Source organism: Eurytemora carolleeae, unplaced genomic scaffold (assembly GCF_000591075.1).
Source record: "Eurytemora carolleeae unplaced genomic scaffold, Eaff_2.0 scaffold154, whole genome shotgun sequence".
Classification (NCBI taxonomy): Eukaryota; Metazoa; Arthropoda; class Copepoda; order Calanoida; family Temoridae; genus Eurytemora; species Eurytemora carolleeae.
This window is the reverse complement of record NW_019396344.1, coordinates 403,019-422,955: the sequence shown is the minus strand read 5'-3', so window position 1 is coordinate 422,955 and position 19,937 is coordinate 403,019. Positions and strand designations below refer to the sequence as shown.

The following is a 19,937-nucleotide window of genomic DNA, read 5'->3' as shown; positions in this document are numbered from 1 at the left end:
ACAAGCCGACAAGCTGTTTAAAAGTTAAAAAGACCGTTGAATCGAAATTTGGCGATTGTCTATAAAAGTTAATGCCGTGACGTTCTTCCATCGAACTTATTCTAGACTCTAGACGACATGATTTTTAAAACTGGAGAAATTGTGTGGGTAGATTTAGGACACAGTTTTGGACGATGGCCGGCTATATTTCAGGTTGGGTCTGTCCTAGAGAAGGATTTTTGGACCATCTCCTGGTCCAAGGGGGGTCCAAAAATCGTTCTATAGGAATATACCTTCATTTTCAAGTTACCGGGAACAGAACGGAAAACACCAATAATCCCTTTAAAGTAAATTATATTGCTGATAGAAAAGGGTACGAGGCCGAGCCTAAGGTCGGGGCTAGAACATGATTGGGGTCAGAGCGCTGCTAGTAGGACATTTTAGGGAGCTGGGCGTTGTGGCCAAATGTTCAATTTTGTCTATGAGCGAAATATATAAGCTCCATGTTCAAATTTTATATAAAGGGGGGGGGGCGGGGTCCTTAAAGATTGAAATCTTTTTTCTTGTACAAAATGAAGAAGATTTATTGTATTATATTTGTTAATATTCAGGTCCCTGAAGAGCTGAAGAATAAAACTAAAACGTTCACTGTTCATTTGAATTGTTCTGACACATGTCCAGGGTTCACATGCACTAATCAACCTCGGAGTGAACCCCTGACAATAGAGAGAAAACATTCAGTTGTCAGATTTTTTGATGATGACTCCCTAGGAAAACCTTTAAAAATAGTCTTCGATTTAAATAGATAAGTAAAAAAAATTGATAAACATAGATTTAATTTGAAATCCGAACATAATTGTTTTGTTGATCTAACTAACGTTTAAAGGTTAATTCATCAGAATTCTGCTTTCTGTCGCACGAGGAAGGATACATATTGTTTTTGCATAAATATTTGCCTTTTTTTGAAACAATTGTCACAGTAGACGCACAGGCTCAGGCGCACATATCTTTGTTATTATGTTAAATGGACTATAGGCATTATTTCTAGTGATCCTTCATTTAATGATTCACAACAGTACCATTGAAACTTTTATTTGATCAATATTGTGGAAGATATTGTCGTTTTTTAGGATTTCAGACGTTTATATCTGATATTTTACTTATACTTTTCCTGCAGTAGATTATGCGCAATTTTTCACTTTTACAGAGAAATCACAATTGTAAACCATCAGTTTCCTGAAGTATAGACATTCAAAGTTAATTAGACAAAGCTTTTTTTAATGGTACCGTTGTAAATCGGGAATTTACCTTTGCATGGAGGGTCAATTGAAATGGCGCTTACAGTCCCTTTACTGGGAAAGGATTTATGTGTATCGAGGCTTAAAAAAAGGTTAAAATACAAACATTTTATGAACTAAACATATATTTGAAATTTATTTGCGCAAAAGTTTTTTAGGGAATAACTTATTTACATTCACCCTCATAGTAACCAGTTTTTGGGCCTTGTTTTTGAACCTCGTGTGCATGTGAACATTTTTTCTAATTTTTTCGCTTAATAAAAAAGAATTAAATTTTTTTTTGATTTGATTTCCCTAAAGAACAGTCACTAGAATATGTTTGATGATGTGGATCCGGATCTTGGATTAGAACGTTTTTTGTTTATAATCTGTCATTGGATTTGAGTTTTGAGAGCTCATATTCTTTTATTCGGTTTTGGTTCATATTTTGTTCCTTGGATCCAGGAAGCCAAAATGTAGAAGCCCCAAAGGATCTGGATAATAATGAACAGCCCATGTATATTTTTTTATTGACACAGACCCTCGTAAATAATATTAGTTTCAATTAAAAGTACAAAATCATATAAAATCCTCAGACCCAGCTTGAACCGTATTTAACAAAGAATAAACTTAAATATATAAAGCAAGGGATTAAGGTAAAGTTTTAGAGTAAGGGAAAATTGCTGTAGTGCTTAGGATCCATTTAATTTTGATGGGAAAAAATGGAACCGGATCCAGGTTAATTCTATAAATTATACTACAATTTTTAACAAAGCAGAATTTCCAAATTTTTTGCCGTATTTTTTCGCTTATTTTTAAGCTGAAACCCGATGAACCATTCTGAAATCAGGAAATTTTTATAATCTCTCTTTTTTCAATAGTTGAGATTTGGGGTTTGAGAATAAAATTTTTTTTCTTCAGTTTTTAGTTGATATTTTGCCCATTGGATCTGGATCCAGGAAGCCCAAATTTTGCGGATCCATCGGATCCGTATCCTAAGCACTGAAAAATGGTATAAAAACATGCATATTTTGAAAAAACTACAATTTTGTGATAACTTGCATATTTTTTCAAATGACACAGTATTTGCAATTTGCATGCGGCGTCTTAATTTCCAAGAAACAAGGCGCACCAATTTTTTTTTCAGGTGAAATTTAAATCAACAAATAAAAACATAATAATAGTAAAATGCATACGTTAATATATTAAAGGGACTGTAAGCGTAATTTCAACTGACCCTCCATGCAAAGATGACAATGTCTGATTTAAAACGGTACCCTTGAAAGCTTTGTCTGATCAAGTGGCAATTTTATATCAATGTTTTTGTTTCTTTTAACTGTTTATTTTAATTTACAGTTTCTCAATGAAAAATACTTGCCCGTTTCTTGTTAATAAGAATCATTGGAGAAACTCACAGAAACAAGCACTTTTTGATTCAGAGAAACAACTATATCTTCCACATTTACGATGAGATTAATGTTTCATGGGTACCGTTGTAAATCGGGCATTGACATCTTTGCATGGAGGTCACTTAAAACTACGCTTTTAGTCCCTTTAATTTTTCTATAGAAACATCGTGAGCGGAAAGGTAGAACCTCCGTGGACGGAACTACTCTAAAATTAGCACAGTTTTGCACTGTAAGTTCTTAACAGCTTATTCTGACTGATTTGAGGTTCCTTTTTTTATATATTTCAGTTTTGTTTTTTTTAAATTTTATCCGAAATGTTTAACCCGGTAAAAAAAATTGCTCGATTAGTTATGTTTCTGGCCGTAGATAGTAACAAAAATTACAATTGTTTTTAAAATTCGGATTTGTCAAGTTCAATTTAAAAAAAATCGTATTTACTAGGCATAACCATCACAGACAAAATTAGAACTGCTTTCAAGTGTTGAAAGTGAAAAACGATGCACATTCCAACTTTTTTATGAAAAATTATTCCCCCTGCGGCTTGTCTCCTCTTCTAGGAAACATTTTTATCTCTGTTATGCGGATAATTATTAAGTTTAGGTTAAAAAGGTAGTTAAGTTGCCAGTCCAACTTTTCTCTAACTTCGAAAAGCATTCCCTCACATGATACTAAAGAAAATATATCATTGAGATATTTTTGTTTGTTAAGGATGTAGAGATGGCTGAAGTTGTAAGTGGAGGATTTGATTTAAAGGTTGCAAACCTACTCAGTTCAATTGTACAGGTACATTGTGCAGTTTTCGTGTTAAGCACAGTTCAGGAGTTTAGATCTTTGGGAAGTTCTGTAAGTACTATCCATGGGTAAAGTACAACATAAAAGAGTACAGATACAGTTTCTGTTTAAACCTTACACAGGCTAAATCTAAAATAGTCCATAACTTTTTGTGACTAAGCAACAGATCTAAAAACTATATTTTTGAAAAGCCATAGAAAAAATGTATGTAGAATAAAGCATCTGTCACACTTTGATAATTGTTCAGAACGAAACAGCTTTTAAAAAAAAAAATTTCTGACCCTTTTTTGGCATTTTTAAAACTCTCCCTAGCACCCAAACTATTAAAGTTATCGGACTAATTTTTGTGTAATGAGCTGGCCTTTAAAAATTGTGCTACGAACATGCATTACAACCCTATACCTATTCTCTAAGGCCTTTTTCGAGGGTCCCCCCATGTTATACATAGATTCAGACCCCCCAGAAGGGGTATACATACAGTAGTAAAGAACAGGTGACAGAACTCAGTCTATAAGTAAGTTAAGTGATAAAGTACAGCAGTGAGCAGACTGAGTACAGGTTCGTTCAGTGGTTAAATACAGCAAACATGTTACAGGTACAGATCAAGGGTAAGGAACAGCAGACAGGTACAGTTTTAGGGTAAAGTACTGCAGACTGGGTAGAAGTACAGCATTGAAGTTGAGTAAAGTAGATTAGTACAAGTTCTGTCCGGGGCTAACAAACCTTACAATTTTATGATGTCCGCGTGATATTTTTTTTAATGTTTTTCTGTCTTAGGAGTTGGAAGAAGCTGCTAATGCTAATCCAGAGGAAGAGGTTGAAGAAGCTGCTAATGCGAATTCAAAGGAAGAAGATCAAGTCATTTCATCTGAACCAGCAAAGACAGGATTTAATAAAGAAACAAAGCAGAATACTAGTAAAAAGAGAGGGAAAGGGAAAAGAAAAAAAATGACTGATAAGAAAGGAAGAAAGGAAAATGAGGGTGAAACAAGTTTACACAAAGTTCAAAGTGGAAGAGTGAAGAAAGAAAGACCGAAAAGAGATTCGTTAAAACCAAAAAATTGACTATGAGCATTTTTCGCCACAGTCGTGTCTCAAATTGCTTAATAAAGTAAAGAATATAGAAAAGAATTCGACGCCAACGAGAAAATTGAAGTGACATTTTGAGGTGTACCGCAGATTACATTTTCTTGCAGTAACTTAGAACTTAAGATTTTCACAATCTGAATTATTTCAGAATTGAATCAATCCTGCGTAAAGCCCTTCTAGTGGCTTGATCAGGCAGAATGGGAGTTCCGGCATTCTTCCGCTGGCTGACCAGGAAATATCCTTCCGTCATCATCCAATGCATCGAGGAAGGGGTAAGTAACACAGGGGTGTATGTTTTCTTGAAAAATCATTCCCCGCCCTGGGGGGGGGGGCGGAATTCTTGAAATTATAGACCCAGAAGCAACATCGTATTATTTCCTAATGACCTTCTTCTGGCACACAGCTTGTTATTATATATCTAGGGATCAAGCATTGATCTCCATCATGTACGGATAATTTAATTCATCTTCGATATCCCATGATGGTCGTTATACCCTGCAGGGAACATACATTGATCCTCTGTAATAGTTTCCATATTAAATATCGAGATCAAACATTAAAGATTCAGAAATGTTTTTATATCAAGTGTCGAGTCATTTTAAGATTTTTCCTAAAAAAATTGTTTTTGCGTTTAATTACATAAATTTAACTTTAAAATTATCAGCTTATTGGTTGAATTGTAAAACTTTTTAATACTTTTCCGAAATTTAACGATGCTATTGAAATACTTCGCCCAATTTTTTAAATTGAACATATAATATTCTAGGCTGCGCCCATCTTCTATTTTAATCGTGAACACATCTCTTTGCTTAAATTGTAAAACAAAACAATAAAAAGTTGACGGGTTTCATAAAAAAATTTGTAGATTTTACAAAATTTTAAAAAATTTAAGGAATGTCGAATTTTGCTGGAGGCAAATTTTTGAAATTTGAACTTACCTAGAATCCTGAGGTGGATGGAGTAAAGGCTCCTGTAGACGCCTCTAAGCCTAATCCTAATGGAGTGGAGTTTGATAATCTCTACCTGGACATGAACGGTTAGTTTATCAATTAAGAAATAAATCTTCACATTTTAATTCTTTAAATAAAAAATTTTATAAAAAAATAAACAATAATAAAACCTCGTTTTTTCTTATGATGACAATTGAGGTTCTTTGTTATGAATCAATAAAAATCAATTAATCAATCAGAAACTGAAATCATCTAATAAATAATTAATTAGTCGAATCAGTAAAATTTGTTCACTCTCCTTTTGAAATTTTTTCACTCCCAAATGTTGGACATGTTTTTTTAAAGATTTTATTCACTGAATTGTAGAAAATTTGGGTAAATAAATTGTTTTTTGGGAAGTGAAGTAGGAATTATTTTTCGATGTCCCAAGGTTTCTATTTATTATTCATAGGTCAAAAATCATCCCCCCCCCCCTGAGGAAAGTCATACTAGGGTTTTCCAAGCTTTAGATAAATAGGGTTTAAGCACATTCTGAATAAGTTTGAAGATATTTATGATATTTGATGATAATTACTTTAGGAATAACCATTTTTTACATCGATCTAACTCTCATCCCTTCACGAAAGAATCAACCCAAAAAAATATTGTATCAATGGGCTAACCTCTAATTCAAACAGTCTCTAGACTCTATAAGTCCTCAATCTAGAGAAAAGAGTCATATATGTAAATAAATGTAAATAGTGTAACAGATATTTATTTTTCGACAACTTAAATACTTTAACAATAAAATGTATTGTAATAATCAATCTAGGTTGACATAATATTTAAGGTATTATTCACCCCTGCACCCATCCTGAGGATAAGCCTGCTCCTAAGAATGAGGATGAGATGATGATCGCCATCTTTGAGTGCATTGATCGTCTCTTCGCCATTGTACGTCCCAGGAAGCTTCTGTACATGGCCATTGATGGTGTAGCACCCAGGTGCGTGTCGTCTTTAATCATATCACCGCTATATTTCTACATCCAATGTCCATCGATACTTTAAACAACAGACAATCGGTTAAAGATAGTAATCCGCTCTGGTTTCGTGCGCTGAAGCCTGTTAACAATCTTTATCGGCTTCTAGATTTACTTTTAATGCATGAACATTATTTCTCTCTTCTTGAAGCTAATCCTTTTTTTCAGGAGAAGAAATATATTAGAATTGACTAAATTACATGATTTTTCTCATCGATCAAGTCAAAACTTGAAGCTAAACCTATTTGTCAAGTTTAAATCCTAGAGCTAAACCTATCTGTCAAGTTTAAATCCTAGAGCTAAACCTATTTGTCAAGTTTAAATCCTAGAGCTAAACCTATCTGTCAAGTTTAAATCCTAGAGCTAAACCTATTTGTCAAGTTTAAATCCTAGAGCTAAACCTATTTGTCAAGTTTAAATCCTAGAGCTAAACCTATCTGTCAAGTTTAAATCCTAGAGCTAAACCTATTTGTCAAGTTTAAATACTAGAGCTAAACCTATCTGTCAAGTTTAAATCCTAGAGCTAAACCTATCTGTCAAGTTTAAATCCTAGAGAGCTAAACCTATCTGTCAAGCATATTACCTAGAGTTTAACCTATTTGTCCAGCATATATCCTAGTGCAAAAAATTATCTATCAAGTTTACAACCTAGAGCTAAACCTATCTATCAAGCATATAATCTAGAGTTATCCCTCTAGAACTAAACCTATAAATTCTAGAGTTAAACCTATTTTCTTTCTGTTAGAGCTAAAATGAACCAGCAGAGGTCCAGAAGGTTCAGGGCAAGTAAAGAGACTGCAGAGAAGATTGAAACTATGGAGAGAATTAGGCAATTTTTTTTAGCTTTGATTGATTGATTTTTAGATTGATTTATTTATATTTAGCCTTTTTTATAAAATACCTTATAAATGCTTGATGCTCTTTCATTGATCCATTAAAAGATTTAAGATCTATTTAATTTATTTATCGGTAGATTAACTTAGATTGATTGATTGATTTTTTTTATATTTAATTGATCAATCGGTGGATTTATTTGATTGATGATTGATTGATTGATTTGATTTGATTTGATTGATTGATTGTTAGGGAGGAGCTTGAAGCTAAAGGGATGTACCTACCTCCACAGAAGCAGAAGGATTCACATTTCGACAGTAATTGTATCACCCCTGGGACACCTTTCATGGCAAGGTGAGATATTATTTTCGACTCCTTATCTTTATTATCACACGGGAGGGTTCATTTTTTATTTTTGAGAGTTTAAGGTTTTTGTGGATTTTTAGAACTTTGAGAGGTCATTAGAGGTGATTAGTATCCAAGTTTATTTTATTTTTGGAAAATAGAACCCTGATTAGGCGTGCTGTCTTATAATTGGAAGATTTGAACCCAAAATGTAGGCATGGACCCCCCTCCCCTTCATCAAATAGGACATTTCTACCATTTCTTTAAATATGTATTTTTTTGTTTAACTTATGACAGACAATAAATAAATGTACATCTTGTAAAATTTTCCATAATTTATATTTCAGATTATCAGTTTGTTTGATGTACTATGTTCACGATCGGCTTAACAATGACCCTGCTTGGAAGAATGTAAAAGGTAGAATTGTCTGTTTTTAATGGTTGTTATCATTTTCATGATGTTCATTTTCGTTGGAAATCAACCAAAACCTGTTTGGATTGGGAGAGAAGGCCAGTGGAAGGATATAATAAATTATATGCCCTTTGATTTTTCAGACATAAGAAAGGTTGAAATTCCTATATTATGTCTAAGTCTATTCAAGGATTGATTATTATTGTATTATTATTAATGGTCGGAATATATTTTAGATTCAGTCTTTTATAAAGTTATTTGTATTTTTTTTTTTTTTTTATTACTTTCAGTACTTATCCCCAGTAATTATATGATTTAATTTTCTCCAAACAAAATTCTCGGCGGACCCTCATTTCAAGGATGACTTCAGTAATTCTTTTTTCGAGCTAACATTTTAGAATTGTGGATATCGATATCAATGCTTGATCTTCTTTTTTTATTAATCCTCAGACTTACGTTAATATCCGGAAATTTGTCTTAACTTCAACCAATCAGATTGTTGAATTTAGAAACCGAACAGTCAATCAGAAGCCAAGAAGTTATTTTTTTTTGGCGCGCTTTTAATGAGAGCTATCATTGGCTCGAAAAAAAAGTGGGGATATCCAAAACAGAGAACTATGTAGAAAATCAAGAGGGTCGACAGTTGATCCAGAGATTTAGCAATCAGGAGTACTCAATACAATGGTATCCAATACAAGAGTTTTTATCTCTGATCTGATTTCAATCAATCAATTAAGTTATTATTTATTTAGTTATTCTCTCTGATGCTAATGTGCCTGGAGAGGGAGAACACAAGATCATGGATTTCATCAGGAAACAGAGATCTCAGCCTGATCATGATCCTAATACACAGGTAGAAGATCAAAAATATCCTAATAACAGATAGAAGATCATTAAGCTCCTAATACACAGTTAGAAGATCAATAAGATCCTATTTCACAGTTAAAAGATCAATAAGATCCTATTACACAGTGCAGGTAGAAGATCAATAATATCCTAATAACAGGTACAAGATCATTAAGATCCTAATACTCGGTAGAAGATTAATAAGATAATAATGCACAGGTTGAAGATCATGAATATTCTAATATAGGTTGAATATTAATTCAATAAGATCCTAATACACAGGTAGAAGATCATTATGATCCTAAAACGTAGGTAGAAGATCCATCTATCTATCTATCCATCAGCCATCTATCCATTTATCCATCTATCTAGCATGTGCTATGTGGTGCGGACGCAGATCTAATAATGCTCGGGCTTGCGACTCATGAACCTAACTTTACAATTATCAGGTTTAACACTTTCATATTTTATATATACTTTTTAGTATACTTTTATAAACATTCAGGCTACAGGGGTATTTAATAAAAATGAATATCCCTCTCCCCAGGCAGGGGGGGGGGGCGTTCAATAAGTTTATAAATTTTATTTAAAAATCATTCCTCCCTGTGAAAAAAATAAAGTCCCCAGTATATTCGGATTTTCCTTCTCTAAAATAAAGTGCCGAAGAGGGGGAAAAGTTTGTAGCCAAATGCCCAAATTTCGTTTTCCAAATTATTTAAATATAGTCTACTAGTCTACTAGTCTACAAGTCTACAAGTCTACCAGTCTACCAGTCTAACAGTTTACTATAGTCTAGTCTTTAATATTAATCAGTGCAGTCTCAGTTATTCATAGTTTATAAATACAAAGTATGTTCAGGATTCCCTGAAAATCATTTTATGTAAATATATATATTATATAAATATATTCAATTTATTATTTGATCAAAAAAACAGATAAACATCCTCATACACAATTGGTCCATGAAACATTGTGTATTAGGATGAGTATCTGTTTTTTTGATTGAATAATAAATTGAATATTCAAGCTCTCGGAACTCGGGTACACCTGGAATACCTGGAAATTATATAAATAAATATATGCTAACTTGGAAATCCAGATCTTTCTCCTGATATTCCTGATATATATATAGATACCCCTTGATTTTCTGATATATTATAATTTTTTACCACATAAAATTGAATTACAGTATTTTCTAACACTAGGGAGGAATTCAAGCCGAACAAGCCCCGACCCTGTGATCTATGCCGTCAGATGGGTCATGAGATTCACGAGTGTCAGGCCGGTCAAATATTCAATATTAGGATTTCATATTTATCCGGATTTGGTCAGGAATATTCGGATTTGGTCAGGAATTACCGGATTTAGTGTCAAGAGTAATTTTTTTTTATAACAAAAATGTCTTTTTTTCCCTTTGCCTTGAATTTAAAACTTATTTTTCTTAACTTTAAATATTTTTTTTTCTCAAATTTAATTTATTGAATATTGTGGTTTTGAACAGGGTGCTGCTAAACCTCTGGACGGAGAAGATTATGTCGGAGAAGATCAAAAGGAACTTTTTAATCTTTTATCATAATATTTAATACTAGCTGAAAGGCCCGGCGTTGCCCGAGGGAAAAACTGAGAAAAAAAATCCACTCCAATCGGTTCAGCCGTTTGGACGGCTATACGCAACATATATACGAATGTCTTGTTTTATTATATAGATTTAATTTTCAATTTCGTGTGGGACCTCACAAGTTGCTAACGCTAGAGAAAGGATTGAAGTGTTCTGTTCTACAGATCTACGAAGAGCAGAAGTTTATATTTGTCCGTTTATCAGTTCTCAGAGAATATCTCAGGAAACTAAATTATTCAACTTTATTTATTCTAAATTATAAACTTTAAGAGATTGTTTGTTTATACTGTAAATAGGGGAGTTTTGATTGAAACCCACTGTTAACGTGCTTGTGGGGACCCTCCATTGATAAAGTGGCATGTCAGATTCACAACGGTAAAAAGCAGGAATCAAAAAAAGGACTTGCGCATTTTTTGCTTCAGAAACGATGGAAAATTTATCTAAAAAAACCAACCAAGTAAAACTATGTTATCTTCCATATAATTGATTAGACTAAAATTACAAGGCGTTGTATCCTTGTCAAGGGTACCTTTGTAAATCGGACATTCTGCTCTGCAGGAAAAGTCAAAGCTTAAGAAAAGTCTGGAGTAAATAGATGCTTATAATTATAAATACCGAGCCTAGGTAAACGTATTTATACTTATTTAATATTAATTTATTTGCCAAATAGTAAGTAAGTTGGTTATTTATTGTGAGGTATCTTTTTTTAAGATTTAAATCAAGAGCTCACAAATACATTTAAATACATTATATTATTCAATATTAACATTTTTAGAATTAAGTTTTGTTGCAAGATTATGTTTATGTTGTATATTTGGTTGGTTGATCCAGGAGAGATCTTCAGATGCCGAATCTGCCGTTTCCCTACGATTTCGAGCGTGTGATTGACGATTGGGTTTTCATGTGCTTCTTTGTCGGCAATGACTTCCTTCCTCACCTTCCAAGGTAGATTCGGGGGGGGGGGGTCATAGGAGGGGGTTTACAAATATATTTTCTTTTCTCACTTTTCAAGGTAGATTCTGGGGGGGGGGGCACATTGGACAGTTTTAAAAAATGATTCCTTCCTTCCCAAATATGATATACAATTTTATTAACCACCCATGTTTTTCTAGTTTGGAAATAAGAGAGGGGGCGATTGATCGATTGGTAAACCTGTACAAGAAATCTGTGTACAAAACTGGGGTAAGTACAGCTACTATTTTATCATTTACATTGTACAAAAGGGTGTGGGTGACTTGTACAATGTACTCGTTATGTTTTGTGCTGAAATAATTGCTGTATACAAAATATGCTTTGAACATTAATTAGTTCTGATATCTTTTTCTTTACAAGTTATATATTTTATATAAATTTACATTGCCATTTTTATGGTTGGCTTGATGTAGAAGATGTTATTACAGTCGTTTTTATTGTTGTGGTAGTTGGTGGTGGTGTTGTGGTAGTTGGTGGGTGTGTGGGAACATACTCGTTGTCGTTGTCATAAATAACATTCTTGTACCTATCCACAAAAATGCTAGTTTACCAAAGATGCTAGTTCCAACTTTTATTTTTCCTAAAATGTCTTGTAATATGTTATTCCCTCGCAAGTACTGCCTATTAAAGCTCAATTTTGATCACATTATCGAAAAATATTGAAAGTGCAAACCACTGAATTTAAATAATAATTTACAAAAAGATATTCAATATTAATTCTGATTTATGAAATTTTAAGAACTAGATTTGTTCCTTTGTCGCCATTTAAAGCAGAGCAAGGAAAGTCTTTTTTCCCTTATATTCTTCTTGGTTTGGTTCTGTGGTTGTACGCTAATCTCATCCTAAGGAGTAAATATTGTATTGCAGTACACTGTACTGTACTGTAAACAAAAATGTTACTAACAAAAAAGTATTTTCGTACACATGCACTTTGTCTCGGGTTGTAAAGGGTAAAATTTATCTAGAATCTACGCGGAGCCGGCGATTTAAAAGCTTCGACTTGAGATTTAATTTTTTAGACCCAGGTATAAGACTCAATCGTAGACCCAACTAATGAATCAGCTGACGACAGCTTGTGTCATGTGATCGACAGCTGCCAGCTCTTAAACTCAACTTAAGTGATTAGGCCCATTGGAAATAAACTGCCACCTCCAACCATGCAAATCTGCCAAGTACAATATTAAACCGGTTTAATAAACCATATGTAAAATTAGTTGCAACTTGGATTCCAAATTCTAAATTAGTCTAAATGACGGCTTAGACCTGTGTCTTATTTTCCCGATTTTTTTAATCGCGGGCTCAGGATGAATTATCTATTGTTATTTATATATTTGTGACAAGATTTATTGTCTTTAACTGATCACCACGATTTCAATAGAAACTGTATTTTTCTGTGAATTTTTTTGTCTGTCCAATTTTTTCCCCCAATGAAGTAACAATTTGTTGGTAAGATTTCAGACTCTACCAACTATTTCAGATATCCCCGGCTATTATGCGTATTAATTATTTTCGGATATTTACGCATACCTAGATAAATAGAAGAAGTTCTGTTCAAGTTCCCCTGGGAATTCTAAAGTTAAAACGCATTTATTATTCTGGATTAAATCCGGCAGTTACAAGGATTCATTCTTTTATTCAACTTATACCCATCCACTCAGATCTTACACACATCGATTTTTTAGAGAGAAAAAAGTCGATTTTTGTTGAAAAAAAATCAATTTTTTTTTGTATTAAATAGTTTGAATTATCAGCACTGTTTTTAAATCAGGGGCATATATTTTCCTCTCACACATGCAAAAAAAGGTTTTTTTAAAAAGAAAGAATTGGGAATATTGCAATTAAAGCCGCAATCAAAACCGTTTAAGTTTTTAGGAAGAGGAACATTTTTTGGGGGGATTGGTAAATGACTTTTTTTGTCAAAAAATTACTCAGATTATTTTTTTGAAAATATACACCCCTGTGAATGATAATAAAAACCACCTGACTTGCCAACCGTTCTATGGCATCAAAATTTACATCTCTTATATCTCTCAGTAGTCGATCAGCTGGGCTGCGTTCAACCCTCCTTAAATACAACAATTAGTAATTGACTATTTATCCACACTTCTGTTTATTTGTGCTTACTTGATACTTACTTTCAATTACTTACAGTTATTGTCCTTTACATTTAAATATTTTTTTTCCGCTTCTCATTTTTTGTTGATCTTTTAAATCAATTACTGCATTTGTTCATTTCTTTGTTTATGTTTTAAAAGTTATTCAATATTTTTTCCTTTTAAATTGTCAGCCCCTCCCAGCCCCTTCTGAAAGCCCCTTAAGAAAGTGCCCCCCTCCTACCTGACTGCCCCTGAAGGGTGCACTGGCGCCTGAGTTGGCCCTGAACTAGTAGCCCCTTGTGTAGTGCCTGAAGCACTGCTATTACTGTAGTATCCCTGGCTGTAAGTACTGCTACTTGGCATCTCATAATTGCTAAACAAAAACGGAAAAATTATCCAGTGGCCGAATTTAATGAATTTGAGCCCCGTCTCAAATCCCCCCAAAACCGGCTTAAATTGAGCGCGGCTTAAATCTTGAAAAATAAAATACAAAGTGGAACCAACCATATTTGAGCCCCCCGACTCAAATTTAAACCTCGGCTCAAATACTAAAAATTCGGCCTCATGATTATTTATTTCATTTGAAAAATACCTGTCAGATTTTTTCATTGCAGCTTGAAGTTTTCTGGGAGATAGGATTAGGCTTTTCGAATTTCTAAACAATACGCTAATAATTAACACTTAAAATTTAAATTTTCGAAATCCCAAGATCATTTCTATCCTATGTTAATTTTCATAATGAATAGTTGTATTTTTCTGAGATCAAAGACAGTTTTGAAATTCTCATGTTTATTCGGACTCCTTGTTTTTGTTCTTACATTATAAAATACCAATATAGCCAAAATTTTGCAAAAAAAAGTCAATGTTTGCGGAGATTTTGGATGCCTTACCTCATTTTACTGGTTTTTGTCGAAGCCTCGGAAGATTTCTCTGTATTTCTGTTCTCTAAAAAATTGTAAAATTGTAAAATTGGAATAAACACTGAGTGCTTAAGTTGGGAAAAGTCCCCCTTTCCAACAGAGCCACTTCTGTCATTGGGCTTAATATGAGAGTGGGATTGGGGGGGGGGGGGGGGGGGGGGGGGGGAGGAAGGTTCTGGCCCAATGAAGGACAAGAGAAAAAATATCTTGTTAAGAAGCTTAAATCCAAATTTAGACTAACCTTGGGTATTTGATGAAACACTTTTCCCTTCGTAATGAGAACGACCTACATCTTCTGTTTTTACAGCACTAGATAAATATAAAATATTATTTATTAAGCGATAAAATCATTGAAACAACCAGATATTTCTTATTATTCAAACAGTAAATTTTGTCAATTTTCTAAGTGGTCTAGCATTTAGTTTTTTTTTAAAATAAACTTTCTAGAGCTTTTTATAGATATAATCTGCTTTTTTAACCACTGACCTGTTATATATCTAGTATTCTCACCTATTATATCCAGTATTCTGACCTGTTATATCTATTATTCTGACCTACAGAGCGTCCTATATCATATTAGATTATCTCCAAGCTTTAACACCAAAATATGCACATAAATCTCAAAAACCTAGTATTTTCTGCATGCAAATCTTTGTATTAGCAATATACAATGTTTTAAATGATTAGTTCCAGAAATCGCAATTTAAAGCTAAAACACGATATAATATGATGTGGGACACCTTGTATTATATCCGGTATTCTGATCTATTATATCCTGTATTCTGATCTATTATATCCTGTATTCGGACCTATTGTATCCACTATTATGACCTAATAAATCCAGTATTCTGACCTGTTGTATATCTATTATTCTGACCTGTTGTATATCTAGTATTCTGACCTATTATATCCAGTTTCATGACCTATAATCTCCAGTATTCTGACCTATTATATTACCAGTATTCTGACATATTATATATCCACTATTCTGACCTATAAAATATCCAATATTCTGACTGATTATATATCCAGTATTCTGACCTATGATATCCAATATTCTGACCTTTTTTATCCAGTATTCTGACCTATTATATCCAGTATTCTGACCTATTATATCCAGTTTTCTGACCTATTATATCCAGTATTCTGACCTTTTTTATCCAGTATTCTGACCTATTATATCCAGTATTCTGACCTATTATATCCAGTATTCTGACCTATTATATCCAGTATTCTGACCTATTATATCCAGTATTCTGACCTATTATTACCAGTATTCTGACCTATTATATCCAGTATTCTGACCTATTATGTCCAGTATTCTGACCTATTATATCCAATATTCTGACCTATTATATCCAGTATTCTGACCTATTATATCCAGTATGAACTGAATGATGGTTTGTAGTATCCAAGGATTCTTCTGATGATGTATCAGGAGAACTGATTGTACTGAAATAAAAATACAAAATATATTTTTTTCTGTTTAAAATAAGAAATGAATGTGATAATTTATTTTTAATAAATCTTATGGAGTTTTGACCGAAAAAAAACTCTACATTAGAAAAATGACTAACAAAACATGTCAAAAGATAAAAGTAAGTCAATGATTTCGGATCTAAGTGTCAAAAAGTTGGCAGAAAAGATGACATCTTATGTGTTAGGTGTTCTCTGAAGTACAGCTAACTAACGTTAGGTCTGGACTTTTTTGACAATTTTTTTTTACCAAACAGATATCTACTTCAAAGCCCAATCTTACTGTGTCAACACAGTTTTGTGTCATAATCATAGAAATTTAAACTTTTTCTTAATAATTCTAATTGTTTTGTATTTCAAGTTTTTAATTTTATTATTTTTTGTAGACATGCACCTCTCTTGTCAAATGTAATTTTATATTTATTTTGTATAAAAAGTGAAAAAGCATCAAAGGATTTCTAACATTTCATATTAGATAGATACCTATCTGTCACATGAGAAACTAGGTTGTTCGTAATTTTAATGAGATGTTGAATTTAGAAAATCATCGAATGAGGGAACAGGGCTGGTATAAATTCAGTAAAGCAATCCCAATCCCTGACTGCTCTAGATATGAGCAGCAACATTTTAAAGCGAATATAGAATTGAGGCTCTGGTGTCAACTAATGATTTTTTAGACACACTTTATATTTCTATTTTTGTTTCAACATTAAAATTTAAATTCTAAAAACTTTTGTTTCTATAAAACTGCTAAAATTCAAATTAAGTCTTTGTTTTAGTTCGCAATTAGAACTCTCAGAAATATTTGTATAACAAAGTAAACCAGTAAAATATACCTTTTAAAATGCAAACAACATACTTTCTAATGTGGGGTGTGAAGTTGATTTAAGAGTGAACGATTAAGAACTGTTTTTATTGCGCTTATCTTTGAACTAACGTAAATATGATGAATTAAAAATAACTTGATATACTTCACTAATAATTGATGTTCAAACTTGAACTGTGACTTTATTGCGTTGAAACTGTTAACTTTATTAATATTTTCAGTGTTGGAACACGATTATTTTAAATATAAATTTAATCAGATCGCATATTATTTTTTTTTTACATTGAAACCAATAAAGCAACCATTTTTTTCTTTTTTTTTGATATTTTACAATATTTTATCGATTTCGATTTTTGTTATGGTTTTGCGTTTAAACCAATAGAATCAAGTTTTATGATGATGCTTAATAATTGTCATGCAATTCTACTTTTTTCTGAATTTAACCGCGACCAGATCTAGATTTAAGAAACCTGTGTAGCAGGAATATTGACACCCTCTCACTCCCCCGTGGCCCCTCCCCCAACCTTAATTTTCGTGTGTTTTATTTTAACTTTTATTATTCTTCCCCAAAACCCAAAATTACAATTTCTGTAATGGTAGGTGTTGGTACAAATAATGTGGGGGGGGGCACAAAGGAGTATCAGGGGGGGGTCATCAAAATTGAGTTTACACCATAAACCTCTTATTCGTACTCCCTACTGTGTGTGTAGGGGGAGAGAGGTCTTAATTGATTTTGCCATTGAGCGTTCATAGAGCTTCTTAAACTCGGTAGTATTAGATGATTTAAATTTATTTTGAATTTTAAAAACAATTTTCAGTATTTCACCCTTCATAAAGACATTAACTTTATACCAAAGTGATTTTTCACAAAAGATAATTTCATCTAAAAACATACCACCATTTTGGCGCATTCTAGTGTCATCCCCACAATTTATGGTTGTGCTAAGCATTTCATTCGTTTTTTTGTGGCATGTTTTTGACAGCATCATTATGCCAGAAAATTCCTTCATTGTGGAATGTGGATCACGTTGTAATTTTATTTTGGCCCAAGTCTATTAGAATCAAAAGTTGAAATAATCAAATATAAAAAAATCTGAGTTTGTAAAAACTCGCTTACCCTTCATTTATCTGGTCCAGTTTGTTGGTTTGATTCACCTGAACAAAATCGATTAAAAAAATCGCCAAACATTTAAAAAAAATAGTTTATCAGTTTGTTCGATGAGAAACTGTGTTACATTCTGATTAATTGAACTTTTGGTGTTAAATCTTCTTATTAACATAAAGGTTCAGATGTTCAAAGAATGTGAATGTGTAACTAAATACTACTAAAGCATAAATGTAAAATGTAATAACATTTTTAGAAGTTTTGAATTCAACTATGTATTTAAATGACATATTTATTTTAAGATTAAGATTTAAAAAAAGATTAAATATTGATTTTACAGTTTTCGTCTGAATATTTAACTCAATGAATCCTATAAAGTTTCCAAGGCCATGATTTTAATGTTTTAAAGAAGTTGTATTTAAGCAAAGTTAAATGATTGTTTTGTCACACTTACTTTATAAAGATTTGATGGGAGGGTTAGTTTAGACCAGTCAAAAGAAAAGTCCTTGTATGTATATCCATTTTTTTCATAACACCGATGGAACAAATCCTAAAGAATTTTATAGATTTTATAGTAATCCATAAACCTTCCATAGGGTCACTTAAGGTCCCACAACAAATTTGGGCCCGATCACTTTAGTCGTTTTGACGTTTATCGGTTACAAACAAACAAACAAGCAGACAGACAAGCAAAGTATGTTTATAGATTGTGTTGTAACAAGTACAGGGACAAATTTTAAAGTTAATTTTGAATAGGAGCGCCTTAGTATGAAATCGGCAATGCACCAACAACGTCATGTCTATTTCTCACAAGCATTTTTGAAAGTATTTGCCGAAGTTCTTTGCCCAGGAACTTATGGTAACCCAATGAATAAAAAGATGGTCTTGCACAACAATATAAAGAATATGGGAAGGTATTGATATTTTGGTTCACTTCTAGATAATATGCGCCTAGCTTATCCAAATCCAGAAATCATAATTTGACCAAAAATATTTGATAAAATGGCTAACACCAAAAAAAAATCTGGAAAGAATTTAACATTTAAAAAAACTTATTCTAGAAAAATACTGGCTTAGATTATAAATGACAATAAATACAGTACCCTAACGTGTATGAAATATCTCTGTATGGAATACCTAAGTATGACTGAAGTGTAAAATCATGCAGCGGAATTAATGCAATTCAAAGCAAATGAGAATTTTAATTTGAGGTTTTTTCCATTGTTACCTAAATTGGGTAAAACATACATTCTGAACGTGTAACTGTAAACTATCATTATTGACACTTGACGATGCCGAAATTTCAGTCCGCCTTCCCTTTTAAAACTGTCATTAAAAACTAATTGAACTTTGTGGAACGTTTTCTTGTGATTTCTAGTTTGTAACTCAGATCCATTTTGTTTACAAACCATGTAAAATCATGTCCTCACCTCAAAAAAAATATTCCACAAAAATTAATTCAAATGCATGCAACTCGTTTTTTAGGAAAGATTGATATGTACCGTGTGCAATTCTGCATTCTTAGCATGCGAACATGGAAACCTTATGTTAAAGAAGATATCTTACAAAAACCTTTAAACCTTTGAACCAACTTAAGTTTTAAGTATTTAATATTAAGTTCTTTTGGATTTTTCATCTGTGTTTCAAATTAGAGACTGGTTTCTTCTAGATAATCACTTTATTATTAACAAATCAAAAATTATTGTTGTTTTATGTTTAAAGGTAGAAAAAGACATTTTTTTCAAAATATGAGTTACTCAGCTTTAAGGGACTGTGAGAATTATTTCAAAGATCACAACTGTACTAGTGATACCTTTATGTTGTTAATAATGTGGAAGATATCGTCATTTCTCTGATAATTCCTATATGTTTTCCTGCTCAAAAGGTTACGTGAAATTACGCTTACAGTCCCTTCATACTTGATAAATATCAAGGTATGTTCTTTCATTCACGCCCCCCCCCCCCCCCCCCC

The 19,937-nt window shown here is 32.6% G+C and overlaps 2 protein-coding genes across 6 annotated transcripts in view; one reads left to right on the top strand and one right to left on the bottom strand.

Moving 5' to 3' along the window:
• The first annotated feature begins 1,852 nt into the window (after positions 1-1,852).
• LOC111701376 (5'-3' exoribonuclease 2 homolog) overlaps positions 1,853-19,937 on the top strand; it is a 39,384-nt gene continuing 21,299 nt past the window's right edge. Inside the window, exons 1-16 of one of the 4 annotated variants that reach the window (XM_023472635.1) lie at positions 1,853-1,912; positions 2,826-2,894; positions 3,374-3,448; positions 4,235-4,818; positions 5,489-5,582; positions 6,326-6,479; positions 7,261-7,344; positions 7,602-7,703; positions 8,042-8,112; positions 8,859-8,959; positions 9,325-9,401; positions 10,158-10,233; positions 10,454-10,504; positions 10,735-10,793; positions 11,402-11,515; positions 11,683-11,752. In XM_023472635.1, coding sequence (XP_023328403.1) covers positions 4,744-4,818; positions 5,489-5,582; positions 6,326-6,479; positions 7,261-7,344; positions 7,602-7,703; positions 8,042-8,112; positions 8,859-8,959; positions 9,325-9,401; positions 10,158-10,233; positions 10,454-10,504; positions 10,735-10,793; positions 11,402-11,515; positions 11,683-11,752 — 1,128 coding nt within the window. In that variant the 5' untranslated portion in view covers positions 1,853-1,912; positions 2,826-2,894; positions 3,374-3,448; positions 4,235-4,743. Of the gene's footprint in view, positions 1,913-2,157; positions 2,404-2,825; positions 2,930-3,373; positions 3,449-4,234; positions 4,819-5,488; positions 5,583-6,325; positions 6,480-7,260; positions 7,345-7,601; positions 7,704-8,041; positions 8,113-8,858; positions 8,960-9,324; positions 9,402-10,157; positions 10,234-10,453; positions 10,505-10,734; positions 10,794-11,401; positions 11,516-11,682; positions 11,753-19,937 lie in introns of those variants that run through there. The other 3 variants (XM_023472637.1, XM_023472636.1, XM_023472638.1) reach the window with 3 other exon arrangements.
• LOC111701378 (casein kinase 1-like protein 7) overlaps positions 11,760-19,937 on the bottom strand; it is a 10,256-nt gene continuing 2,078 nt past the window's right edge. The window contains exons 3-12 of one of the 2 annotated variants that reach the window (XM_023472642.1): positions 18,420-18,515; positions 17,978-18,015; positions 15,930-16,010; positions 14,800-14,867; positions 14,529-14,583; positions 14,231-14,293; positions 13,880-14,011; positions 13,523-13,607; positions 12,296-12,384; positions 11,760-12,068 (exon numbers count right to left, since the gene is read on the bottom strand). In XM_023472642.1, coding sequence (XP_023328410.1) covers positions 11,936-12,068; positions 12,296-12,384; positions 13,523-13,607; positions 13,880-14,011; positions 14,231-14,293; positions 14,529-14,583; positions 14,800-14,867; positions 15,930-16,010; positions 17,978-18,015; positions 18,420-18,515 — 840 coding nt within the window. In that variant the 3' untranslated portion in view covers positions 11,760-11,935. Of the gene's footprint in view, positions 12,069-12,295; positions 12,385-13,069; positions 13,113-13,522; positions 13,608-13,879; positions 14,012-14,230; positions 14,294-14,528; positions 14,584-14,799; positions 14,868-15,929; positions 16,011-17,977; positions 18,016-18,419; positions 18,516-19,937 lie in introns of those variants that run through there. The other variant, XM_023472643.1, reaches the window with a different exon arrangement.